The 13,713-nt window shown below is 39.3% G+C and overlaps 1 protein-coding gene across 3 annotated transcripts in view; it reads right to left on the reverse strand.

Annotated features, from left to right (window-relative positions):
* Positions 1–13,713, reverse strand: part of PHEX (phosphate regulating endopeptidase X-linked) — a 145,672-nt gene that overhangs the window by 83,996 nt on the left and 47,963 nt on the right. For all 3 annotated transcript variants that reach the window (XM_026674905.2, XM_087966916.1, XM_087966915.1), the window contains 2 exons: positions 10,174–10,257; positions 9,774–9,919 (listed from right to left, as the gene is read on the reverse strand). In XM_026674905.2, coding sequence (XP_026530690.1) covers positions 9,774–9,919; positions 10,174–10,257 — 230 coding nt within the window. The remainder of the gene's footprint in view (positions 1–9,773; positions 9,920–10,173; positions 10,258–13,713) is intronic.

Consider the following 13,713-nt stretch of genomic DNA (forward strand, 5'->3'; position numbering starts at 1 on the left):
CTAAAATTTGGAAGACCCAGCCCACCCTTTTTTAATGGTTCATACCATAATGCTTTATTTATTCTTGCTCTCTTACCTCCATTACAACACACTTCTGGAAACCTCTTTAATTTTTGATCCAAAACTTAATTGGGATCTTCCAAAACAAAAAGTTAATTTTTGGTAAAACTTTAATTTTTATCATTGTAATTCTTCCAAACCATGATAATTTTACTTTCCCACATTGCTCTCTTTTAACTTTTACATCTTTCTTTAACTTTTCATAATATATTTTCTTTAACTCTTGAATATTTGGGGGGATGTCAATATCTAAATATTTAATACTATCTACTATTTTTAATTTATATTTTTCTTTCAATACATCCATTTCTTCTTTACTATGGTTATATAACATCATTTCTGATTTTTCCAAGTTTATTTGTAATCCACCATATTTCCCAAATTCATTCAGATGTAAATATATCCTCTCCATAATAACTATGGCATTTTGAAATGTTAATAATGTATGATCTGCAAATAAATTTGTTGTAGTTTTCTTATGTACACCAATTCCTTCAATCAATGAATCTTCCCTAATTGTATTTGCCAAAACCTCCATCAATAATGCAAATAAAACCAGGGATAAAGGGCAACCCTGCCTTAAAGTTATTGTCTCTGTAACACCATCATTTATAATTATTCTTGCGTTATTCTCCGAATATAGTTGATTTATCACTTTTCTAAAAAGTTTTCCAAAACCTAACTTCTCTATTAATATCTTCAATGTAGTTCATTCCACACAATCAAAGGCCTTAAATACATCTAATTCTAATAAACCTGCCTTTAATTTTTGATTCTTTATACAATAACCTATACTTAATACCCTTCTTATTATGTCTGACATTTGTTGGCCTCTTATAAATCCACACTGGTCATTTTTAATATAATTACCTATAAATTTATTCAATCTATTTGCCAATATTGATGTAAAAATCTTAGTATCCTGATTAATAAGGGATATTGGCAGGAGTAGGATTCAAATTTCTTAACAACCGGTTCTATGGGTGTGGCTTAATTTGTGGGTGTGGCTTGGTGGTCATGTGACTGGCTGGGCATGGCTTGGTGGTCACATAATTGGCTGGGCATGGCTTGTGACTGGCTGGGTGTGGCCAACTCGACATCACTCACATCAAGGGGTGCTTCTCCTCGCCTGACCTCTCGTGACTGTGCTAATGCTGCAATGGTCATATGTGTGAAAAATGGTCATAAGTCACTTTTTTCAGTGCCATTGTAACTTTGAATGGTCACTAAATGTTAATGCCTCTCTAAATGTTAATGTTACAAATATATAATTTATTCTTGTAAAATTTTAATATCTACCAGAAAAATATGTATAACTCTTTTGATTACCATGTAATTCCCTCCAAACATTTTTAATCTATTTCTACTAATACATTTTCTTAAATCTGTATTATTATACTTTATTTCCACTTTTGATGGATTTGTCAATTCCACTATCCATAACCCTATTATAATCACCTGTCGCTATCAAATAACCTTTTTTACTTCTTCTATTTCTTTATATACCCTATTATAAAGCTCTCTTTTATTTATATTAGGTGCATACAAGTTTGCTAAGATAACCTCTTGTCCACAAATCAAGCCTTGAATTATAAGAAATCTTCTCATATCATGCCTTTTATGGCTTTTATCATAAATTCACACCTTTTAGCTACAATGATTGCTACCACTCTTGCTTTTGATGTACCAAATGCCTTTTCATATACATCAGCCAGTGGTAGGATTCAAAACATTTTACTACTGGTTCCGTGGGTGTGGCTTATTTGGTGGGTGTGGCTTGGTAGTCATGTGACTGGGTGGGCATGCTTGGTGGTCATGTGACTGGGTGGGCATGGCCAACTTAATGTCACTCATGTCAAGGGGTGCCTTGCCTGGCCCCTCCTCTTCCAGGCATTCCTTGTCACACCCAGCCTCAATGTATCTATAGTTCTGTAAAAATGTTGTTCACCTTTTTTTTTCTTTATTATCTATATACTATAGATGTACTTTCATGGACCACTGAAAGGAGGAAATGGCTCACATGCTTTGCCCAAGAGATAGGCAATGGGCTTTTAAGGGGCTGCCACAAAGAAGGGGGGGCAATATATTTTTCCAAAGCCCCTGAAGGCAAACAAGAAGCAATGGATGGAAACTGAACAGAGAAAGAAGCAACCTAAAACTAAGGAGAAACTTCCTGACAATGAGAACAATTAACCAGTGGAACTGCCTGTCTCCAGAACTTCTGGGTGCTCAATCACTGGAAGTTTTTAAGAAAAGACTGGACAGCCATTTTTATGAAATGGTATAGGGTTCCCCACAAGATCCCTTCTAAGTGTTATTCTGTTATTCTGACACCTTTCCCAGGACTCTGCTCAGATTTTGGCATCCTCAGTTTTCCTGCCTGAGCAGGGGGTTGGACTAGAAGACCTCCAAAGTCCCTTTCAACTCTGTTAAACACAAGTGTATTTATGCTCTGGACTATAGACATTGAATGTATGTAAACCCTGAAAAATATGTGGTAGCCCTGAGCAAAGAAAGACAGTAAAATCACTCTAAATGTAGATACAGTGTAAAATATTAATATATGATAACTAATGGAACAATTAAAAATAATAGCACAGAGGTTTTTTTCTCTCTCTCCCCCTTCCTTCCTATTTCTTTTTTTTCCTTTATTTCTTTCTCTTTCTTTTTCTCTCTTTCTTTTTCTCCCTTCCTCTTTTTTTCTTGCTCTTTCTTTCTTTTCTTGTCTCTCTCTCTCACACACACACAGACACACACACATACCACACACACTGTCTCCCTTCCTTTCTATTTCTTTTTATTTATTTATTTCTCTTTCTTTCTTTCTTTCTTTCTTTCTTTCTTTCTTTCTTTCTTTCTTTCTTTCTTTCTTTCTTTCTTTCTTTCTTTTTCTCTCTCTCTCTCTCTCTCCCTCTCCCTCTCCCTCTCCCTCTCTCACACACACACACACACACACACACACACACACCTGGTCAGGAGGGTAGTGGAGGCTTTGCTGCAGCAGTGCTATGACGGGAGGCAGCTGGGTCCCCACCCTCCCAATCTGAGCACTTCGCCGCCGCTAGCTCCTCCCTTCATGAAAAGCCCGATGCCACTTTCTACTTTGGCCACAGTGAAACCCCACAGCCTGGTTCCCTTCCCCCATCAAGAGGAGAGCCTACTGTTGTCTGCAACCCCGCTGACTCCCAGAAAATGGGGCATTTCGATCTGGCACAGGAAGCTGGGAAAGCCAGTAACCTCCAAGGAGCTAAAACCTCATGCATGCTCATCGCAGTATATGACACAAGGGCCATGCAAATGCCCCCAGACAGTGTCACAGCAATCCAGACTTGGGGCACCAAGGCTATGTGTGCTTTGCATCGGATCCGGCCCTCAGCGGCAAGATACAAACAGGGCTGGGGGGATGGGAAGGATAGTCTCTAGATGACTTACTTGGCACCCCAGTTCTTTCCACCTCTGGGACATGTGTCGAAGATCCGGTATGGGGAAAGGAGGAAAAGAGGTGTGAGAAAGCCTAGGAAAGCAAGCAGGGGGACCCACCACTATTTGCTCAAGGATGGTCGCTTTGCACTGCTACTGCACTATCTGGGCTACAATGGAAACACATCACTACCAAAGTTGGTGATATCATAAGTAACTCAAATACAACAAACATCTCTCCTGAAGATATCATTGAAATAACCAGAGACGGCCCTGGGTGCAAATACAATGACGGCTCTGTGGCCCCAAGATTTTGTAGAGTTGTATGCAAAAATGAGTCCAGCAAACGCATATTCATTCATACAATAAATGCCATTGTAAAAACCAATCCCAACCACAAAAAACTTCACTCAAGACCAGACTTATCCATACTGCAAAGAATCCGCTCCCATGAATTCCGCACAGAACTCAAAAATCATCTAGACAATGCAGAAAAGCATCTATACATTGACTATAGAGCTGATTGCATCAAAAGGAAGTCACACAACCCACAACTCCGCATCCAACCCCACCCCATCCAATCCAACATCACTCAAAACTAGGCACGCACACCACTAACTACCTCTATTCAAACCACAACTGGCCTTAAATGCAAGCTACTCAATGCAAGAAGCCTTGTAAATAAAATACCTGAATTTCTCCTCTTACTAAATATGGCTAAATTTGATGTTATATTTGTCTGTGAAACATGGCTCAACGCATCTCTCCCTGACTCCATTACCACAGTAATAGACTATCATGTTTACCGATCAGATCGTGAAATCCATAGACGAGGTGGTGTTGCTATCTTCTATAAAAAGTCCTTACATCTAAACATCAAAGTTCCCCAGGAGCTTGCTCTTCCTGAGACCATTGTCTGTGAACTGTCCTTAAATATCACATTTCGATTCTTACTATGTTACAGACCCCCTGATTATGACATCGAACATTCAAACAAGCTAAATACACTACTAACATGGGCAGCATCCTGCCCACACGCTTTTATCGTTCTTGGTGACTTCAATCTACCTCATATTAACTGGACCCTTAATGAATTTAAAACTGAACCCACACATGCAACCTTCTACAATGCAGTAACAAATCTGGGACTAGAACAACTAGTAACCAACAACACTAGACTTAACAACTGCCTCGATCTCATCTTCTGCAATAGTTTGAATTCAATTTACGGAATACAAATTAAAGAACCCTTTTCCAACAGTGACCACAACATGATTGACTTTTGTCTCAACATACATCCACACAAAAATAATCACAACAATGGAATCCCCAATTATAACTTCAAAAAAGGCGACCATGATCTTATAAACAACAATCTCTCATCCCTTGATTAGCAATTTCTATTCACTGGATGCAATACTGTTGAAGATCATTACAACATATTTTTACTTGAAGTCAAGAGTCATCAAACTATATGTACCTTTAACAACTCCCAAAACCAGAAAAAATAAATTACCCATAACAATAAGGAAGCTAATCCAAAAAAAAAAATCACTTTGGCAGAAAAACAAATCTGGTCTCGTTGCCAACTTCAAAAGCCAATACAAAAATTTATGCCACCAGATAAAAACTGAATGCACATTAAACAATCACATTAAACAAGAAGAAAACCTTCTACCCACAAATTCCACCCACGCTTTCTACAATTTTGTAAACAACAAACTAAAAGACTCAAGGTCCATCCCATCCCTGAAAGGACCTAATGGTAAAGACTGCAATGATGACACCATTAAAGCCAACCTCCTGTCAAACAGACAATGGTCAAAATTGGGAGCGTCCTATCAAATTCTGTACTGTAAACAGTGGTGTCCCCCAAGACAGTCTTCTAGGACCAACTCTTTTCATACTCTCCATAAATGACCTCTGTGATCATATCAAGAGCAACTGCATTCTCTTCGCTGATGATGTAAAGCTATTCAACACCACAGACAATACTGCTACCCTTCAAAAAGATCTAGACTATGTATCAGAATGGTCAAACAAATGGCAACTTCAAATCTCAACAAATAAATGCTCTGTCTTACGTATTGGCAAAAAAATATATCAGAAAATAAAATACAGGATGAATAGTCAAGACTTTGTTGATTATCCAAACACTGTCAAGGTTCTTGGAGTACTCATCTCTAATGACCTAAGTGCTAGAGCCCACTGTAACTACATAGCCAAAAAGGCGTTAAGAGTTGTTAACCTAATCTTACGTAGCTTTTTCTCTGGTAATATTACACCATTAACTAGATCATGCAAAACATTTGCTAGACCAATACTCGAATACAGCTCATCAGTCTGGAACCCACATTATGTATCTGATATTAACACAGTTGAGAAAGTCCAGAAATATTTCACAAGAAGTGTTCTCCACTCCTCTATTCATTGCAGAATACCTTATGCCACCAGACTTGAAATTCTAGACCTAGAAAACCTAGAACTACGCCGCCTTCGGTCCGATCTAAGTATAGTATATAAAATCATACATTGCAATGTCCTACCTGTCAATGAATACCTCAGCTTCAACCATAACAATACAAGAGCACACAATAGATACAAACTCAAGGTAAACTGCATCAAACATGATTGCAGGAAATACGACTTCAGCAACAGAGTGATCAATGTCTGGAATCCTCTACCTGACTCTGTGGTTTCTTTCTCAAACTCCCAAAACTTTAACCTTAGACTGTCTACTATTGATCTCACCCCTTTCCTAAGAGGTCTGTAGAGGGCGTGCATAAGCACACCAACGTGCCTACCATCCCTGTTCTATTGTTTCTTTTATTTCTTTTATTTTTCTTATATGTATCCATGTATTCATAACTATGTTTTTACTTATACCTATTATATTGTAAGCAATTGACATAAATAAATAAATAAATAAAAATAAAAAGTCACTTCTCGGCACTTAGTTCAGTGGCCAGTCTCCCCTGCCCTCCCCAAGGCATTCTCTCTCTCTCTCACACACACACACACATCACACTCTGTTTCTCCCACATACACACCTGGTCCGACTGGGACAAAATGATCCAGCGAGCTCCAGAGCAGCGGGTGGCACGAAAAGGCAGAAAGTGGGTGGGGGAGGCAGCAGCAGCTAGCCACCATGGCCGCTTGCTTTCTTTATTTTGTCATTCCCCGGGAGAAGGCAGTTGGCAGTATGCTCCAGCCACCACTGCTGCCACTTGATTTCTACCTTCTCCCGGGGAATGACGAAATGAAGAAAGCAAATGGCCACGGCAGCTGCATGATCATGATCATGGATTTGTAACTGGCTGATAAATCATACTCAACAAGTCCTGAATGGTACTACGTCTACATGGAGGGAAGTAAGCAGTGGGGTGCCAGAAGATTCAGTCTTAGGCCCAGTACTTTTCAATATCTTCATTAACAACTTAGATGAGGGACTAGAAGGGGAACTTATCAAATTTGCAGATGATACTAAGCTGGCATGAATAGCCAACACCCTTGATGATAGGCTCAAGATCCAGATGGATCTTGACAGACTTGAACACTGGGCCCAATCTTACAAAATGAAATTCAGCATAGAGAAAAGTAAAGTCTTATACTTTGGCAAAAAAACCAAAAGTACACATATAGATTGGGTGAAACCAGGCTTAATAGCAGTAATTGTGAGTAGGATCTTGGACACTTAGTGGACAACCAATTAAATGTGAGCCAACAGTATACAGCAGCACCCAAAAAAGCCAATGCAATCCTAAATTGCATTAACAGAGGGATACAATCAAGATCAAGTGAGGTACTAATACCACTCTGTAAAGCCTTAGTAAGATCACACCTAGAGTACTGCATCCAGCTTTGGTCACCATACTACAAAAAAGTTGTTGAGACTCTAGAAAGAGTGCAGAGAAGAGCAACCAGGATGATTAAGGAACTGGAGACTAAAACATATGAAAAACAGTTACAGGAACTGGGCCTGGCTCGTCTAGTGAAGAGAAGGACCAGGGGAGACATGATAGCAGTCTTCCAATATTTGGGGGGCTGCCACAGAGAGCTATTTTCTAAAGCAGGGGTCTCCAACCTTGGCAACTTTAAAACTTGTGGACTTCAGCTCCCAGAATTCCTCAACAGCTTTGCTGGCTGAGGAATTCTGGGAGTTGAAGTCCACAAGTCTTAAAGTTGCCAAGGTTGGAGACCCCTGTTCTAAAGCACCCAAAGGCCAGACAAGGAATAATGGATGGAAACTGAACAAAGAGAGATTTAACCTGGAAATAAGGAGACATTTTCTGAGAGTGAGAACCATCAACCATTGGAACGGCTTGCCTTCAGAAATTGTGGGGGCTTCATCATTGGAAGCTTTCAAGAAGAGATTGGACTGCCATCTGTCAGAAATGGTGGGTCTCCTGCGTGGGTGGGGGTTGAACTAGATGACTTACAAGGTCCCCTTCCAACTCTGCTAATCTGTTAAATCTATTAAATCTAAGAAATAGTATTAATTTCTTTATGACATGCAATATCCTGTATTGCAAAACAAAAGCTTTAAGGTGTACAAAGCTTTAAGTATGTTTTGTATTATTTTTTAATTGTTTAAAAACTTAGTTCCACAGAATTAAACAGATTAATAGTTTCTGTTTCAGGTAAGTAAAAAAAAACAAGCATAAAACTGTAATTAGACCCTCATGATGATCAACGTGCATGAAGATTTCCAAAAGTGTAACAATATTTTGGCACATAAAAAGTAATGGAAATGAACTGGTCTGATAGGAATAATCTCAAATAAAATAAATCAGAATTGCCTTGGACTTCAGCAAGTAGGGAATTATGAAACAGGCTTAAGTCCTTGTGGAACACTGAAATATAAGAACACATGGGATAGATATTCAATGGGTACTTCTCCATCAAGAAACAATCTTAACTCATAAGGAACTTTGTAATACTTCCTATGAAAAACTGTTGTTGGAAAGCATTAAAACATGCCTTAATGTTTTACAAAAATAATTCTGATGTTGTTCAAAATTTAGAAAAGATTATTTGATTTAAATACCTTGCCAGCTTGAAACAAGAGGAAAAAAGTGGATTGATTATGCAGAAAGACGTTCTTTGATAGGGCAGATTAGTTTGATTGACTTTCCAACTCCATAGTATATCACTTGAATGCAGTAAGTGATTGATCATAGTCTATCATTAACATAATCTGTTTTTAGAATCTATAGTACTACATTATAGTTTTGGCAAACTAAACGTATTAGGCATTTTGGATGTTTCAGAAAGGTTGGCTGTAATCTTGCCTTAAGCTGGAGAGATAATAAATATCAAGGAAATTTAGTGTATACTTTGGTCACGTAGTTCCTTATTGATTAGAGATAAATACTATGGTGGACCAGGTTTGGGGGTTAAGGTTTAAATATATAAAAGTGATATTAATATTGTCATATATCTCTATGCACTCAAATTGAAACGTCTCTATCTATGGTTTAATATATATATCCTGTCTTGAAGAAAGCAAAAGAAGTGGTTTTATAATAGGTGTATGTGTGTGCCAACATTTTATGCTGGATTCAATGTCAACTCTCAGTCTTTGAGATAGCTTCATGTTAACAAAGATAAGATTGGATAATATTACTTCATGTAGCCTTTGCTTAAAATCTGAATTTTATAACATTATTATTTGGAAATTCTAACAAAGGAGGGTTTTTTTCTCTTTCTCCTTTCCAGTTTGTTTTCTTCATTTTTAGTTTTTGCTGTCTTATTTATCTAATTTATCTAATTTTTGCAATGTGGTTTTTTAATGGCATCCATTTTAAATAAAATGAAATGCAATTCTTTTGTTTGCAATTGCAATTTTGTTTTGCAATTGTATTCATTCTTAAGCAAAGTAGTAGCATGTATTGATTTGAGTAGAAGGTTATCCAGTCAGAAGCTATTGCTTCTTCATGTTCTCATGAAATGGTTCTTTTATTCCTTATTTTTCTCCTTTTTTCTTTGCCAAATAGATAACATAGTTCATCACACTGAAATATATTGCTAACATTTATGGGCCCTGTACGCTACCACATTTGGAGAATCTCCTGTTAGGAAAGGCTGTTCTGATATTATCTAAATTAAAATCACGTGATTTTACTATATATTTAATGCATTTGTTTCTGCAAATAAAAAGGAAGTCCCATGATGAACTGAAAGACTTTTGCAGGTATATATTATTTCTTGGTATGGAACTTCAAAGTGCACCAGGAACCAACATTTTGTTCTAAAAGTCCAGCAGAAAAACAACATCAACGAGAAATCCTTACTTTTTCCTTTCTCTTTCTAATATCCTGAATAAATTTTTAAAATACTGCGGCACTCGGACGACCACATTTTCTGAAGCATCAATGTCCTTTAGGTCAGGATAGAGTTTAGTGTCAATCACCTTCTTGATATATGCCAGCCAGTCAAACTGAAAGATATATAAATGTTTAGCTTTTGGCTCTTATAAGAAAAAAGTTTGAGTAAGTTTTCACCTGATTGCAAAGTTGAAGTTCACTGCACATTGCAAATATTTTGAACTTTTCATAAAACAGCTGCATTTATTTACATATATATATTTAACTATTTTAATTTAAATTGCACCGTATGCACATCTAAAGCAGCTTTCAATTTAGAAAGGTAAATACCCAGTCCAATCATGCATTATTAAAGTTGTTTTCCAACCTGTGGGATCATGCTGCTGAGTTCTGATATGTTCATTTTGTTATACATAGATTCACTGGTTCGATTCTCATGTGGAATCATTATCTGCAAAGATACATGTAAACAAATATTATGCTACTAAGAAATCCATTCTGAGTCTGTTAATATCAACAGATCTTTTAATAGTTCCTTCACTGAAACAAACAATGTTACATCAAACCTGCTGATATCAAATAGAATTATTTTATAATTATATATAAACAACCACTTATCTGAATAACTATTTTAACAATTTTCTTCTATATATTATAATGATTATAATTTATGCTTCTAGTTTTTTGCTTTTATAAATAACTCGCAATCATTCATTTCTTGTAAAATACACACAGAGAATAATTGTAAGTTCTATATTTTATTTGGGTTTATCTATAAATAACTTAAACAACAAAAGGCATATCAGGCATCCTTGTCTTACCTCCCTGTTCAGAGTTCAACCATTGTCTAAAAATACAATCACATTTATCACATTTACTAACTTATTTTTCACATCATATTCACATAAAACTTTCCCTAATTAATTATATCCACTTCATCACACATTTTCTTTAAATCCTTTTAAATTTTGCATTCAGTCTTGCTAATTTTATTTTTAAAGAGAACATTAATAGTATTTTTCCAATTATTAGACACAGATGCCGAATTCTCATACACACTAAAAAAAATCATAAAGCCACTCCTTAAGTAAATTATATTTACCTAAAGCCTTTCAATTTTTAACATCCTTGCAGCTATTTTACTACTATTTTTCCTCCCTACAACAAATGGGTTATAATTTAGATTTGCTCTAGGTTTTTTGCTATTTATGTATAACTTGCTACTGTTCCCCTTCTATACAACACAATTATCCTGAACTCTGACACAATTGTTAGTTCTGGACTGAAAGCCCTTATATATTTATCCATAAATAGTTTAAACTACCCATATCCTTGCAAGATATTATTGCAAAATGTTTGGTCAGTACATGAATGGTTATTTGTCATTTTGTAAAAGATTTATTTGGGCCATGTTCTTGATACACTTTTATGCTTTAAATTGTATTATTAATTAATCAGTTTTTGCTTGCTTGCTTGTTTTATTTAAGTTCTGCTTTAGTTTCTAAGATTCCATCCTGTTTTTCCCTCCTTTATACCTTTAATATACTGGGGGGGTGGGGTTTCCCTGTGGCACTCTCCCTGTTTCACACTGGTTAGTGCCTTTTTAATGTGTCCTTTGCATTTATTCATTATGCATTTGTACGTTATAAATGTTATACTTTGATGGAAAGATTTACTCCATTATATACTGTATCTTGTAAAGGTATTTTTATTACTTGAGTCCACTGACAAAGAGATTTGTCTCAAAATATAGTGTCCAGTTTAAAAAAAAAGTATTTGTACACATGTTTATTTCTATTAGTGCCTTCTAAAATCTTAGATCATGGGTGTCAAACTCAAGGCCCGTGGGCCAGCTCCGGACCACAATGTGGTTAGATCTGGCCAGTGGAGCCACCCTAGAAACACTAAATGGCTGGCCTACAGCACCTCTGCCCAGTCCAGGCTGACCAGGTGCTGATCTACAAATCAGTGGTGGCCATCCAAGCTGGGACATGGTCAGCCTTAGATCCATGCGGCCACACTGGAGCTAGTAGGGGGCCTCCCCAGCACCTCCCCACTCCCTAGGTGGATGGACAGGAGGCAGCGAACATGCCTGGTGTCCCTGTGGACCATCTTCTCCAGCAGGCTGACTGCGTTTTGAGCAACTCCCTTTCACCCAGGATGACAGCACTTGCGTACTCACTACTTCCTATGCATACGCAGAGGGAGCAGGGCCAAGGCAGCTGGCCAGCTCCTCATTGGTTCCAGGGCAGCTTGAGGGTCCGATCTAAGGCTGGATGCAGGAACCAACATTGTCTGTGCCCCAGGTGCACTACTTGCTTTACTGTTTGAGTGCAGGAATGAAGCCTTCAACTGAGTGAAGCAGCACCACGGAGCCAGGCTCCCCACACTCATGTCCAGCCTGCCAGAGCTCACTGTACCAGCAGAGGAATGAGACCACGGAGCCCACTGCCACTTGGGCATGGAGGATGAGGAGAAGAATGGTGAGGCTTTGCACTGGTCAGCTGGCCAGGCAGGGAGTAGATCAGGCAGTGCTGGCTGGCTGGGGATGGGGGAAATCATGGTTGCTCAGGTGACTGTCACCACCACCTTGAGTGCCCTGACTGTGTCCAAACTAAAAGCAGAGGTGCAGCAAGGGCTTGCCCTCAAAGATTGGTCCAAGCACCCATTTGCATGAAGATGCCCCATTTGCATGCAAGCGTGCTCCATGGGACAACAGGGTCTCATTCCTCCCCCAGTGTGGCAAACTCCGGTGGGCTGGACATGGGTATGAGAGGCCTGGCCCCACAGTGCTTCCTCACTCAGTTGAAGACTTTGTTCTTGCCCTCAGGCTCTAAGGCCAGCCATGAAATTGGAATCAGTCAGGTGCAGGAACCAATGCCGTATGTGGCCCAGGTGCGCTGCTCACTTGAGTGCACTGGCCTTACTGTTTGAAGGCTGAATGAAGCCTTCAACTGAGCAAGGAGGCACTGTGGGGCCAGACCCCTCACACCTGCATCCAGCCCAGCAGACTTTGCTGCACCAGGAGAGGAATGAGACCCTGTCCCGTGGAGACCACCGCCAGTTGAGCAGGGAGGACAAGGAGGAGGAGGAGGTTTTGTGCTGGCTGGCTGGCCAGGCAGAGAGTAGGTCAGGTGGTACTGGCTGGCTGGGAAGCAGGGATCATGGCTGCTCAGGTGGCTCCTGCCACCACCACTAGCTTGGGTGCCCCAATTGTGTCTAAGCTGAAGCTTTCTTCAAAGGCGCAGCAGCAGGTTTGTCTTCAAAGATCATTCCAAGTGCCCCATTTGCACACAGACACCCCATTTTCATGCATACGTGCTCTGTGGGACAATGGGGTCTCATTCCTCTCTTGGTGTGGTGAACTCCAGCAGACTGAATGTGGGTGTGAGGGGCGCACTCAAACTGTAAGGCCTGTGCATGATGAGCAGTGCACCTGGGCCATGGACAGCGTTGGATCCTGCACCCCAGTTGATTCCATAGCAATCTTCCTGGTTCTGGCCACAGGATGGGTGGTTGAAGGAGCTCTGTCCATAGTGGATTTTAGCAGGCAGGGAGCATCCCTGACACAGCGGTGGTGGAAAGTAGTTTGACAGGAGGAGCAGGAGACCAGTGCTGCAAACACTTTTTACATTGAGAAGGAAAGGTCCCTGATTCTGCAAAACAGGATGGGTGCCTGAACTTGTGCGATATTATGGCACACAGGAGCGTCCATTGTCAGCACAAAAAGCATTTCCAAGCCAACTCTCCTCTCCTCCTTCAAAGGTTCTTTACCACAAAGGTAAAGAAATAGTGGCAGAAAGGAGACAGATGTTTGCAAGATGAGTCTGGTATGGAAGGAAAGGAGGGAGAAGTATGAGGTATCTTAGGGGGTTGGGGAGGACTTGAAGGCCTGTTTTATAACTAG

This window comes from Notechis scutatus, chromosome 5 (genome assembly GCF_049901735.1).
Source record: "Notechis scutatus isolate UNSWTSFEM ecotype Mainland chromosome 5, rNotScu1.2, whole genome shotgun sequence".
Classification (NCBI taxonomy): domain Eukaryota; kingdom Metazoa; phylum Chordata; class Lepidosauria; order Squamata; family Elapidae; genus Notechis; species Notechis scutatus.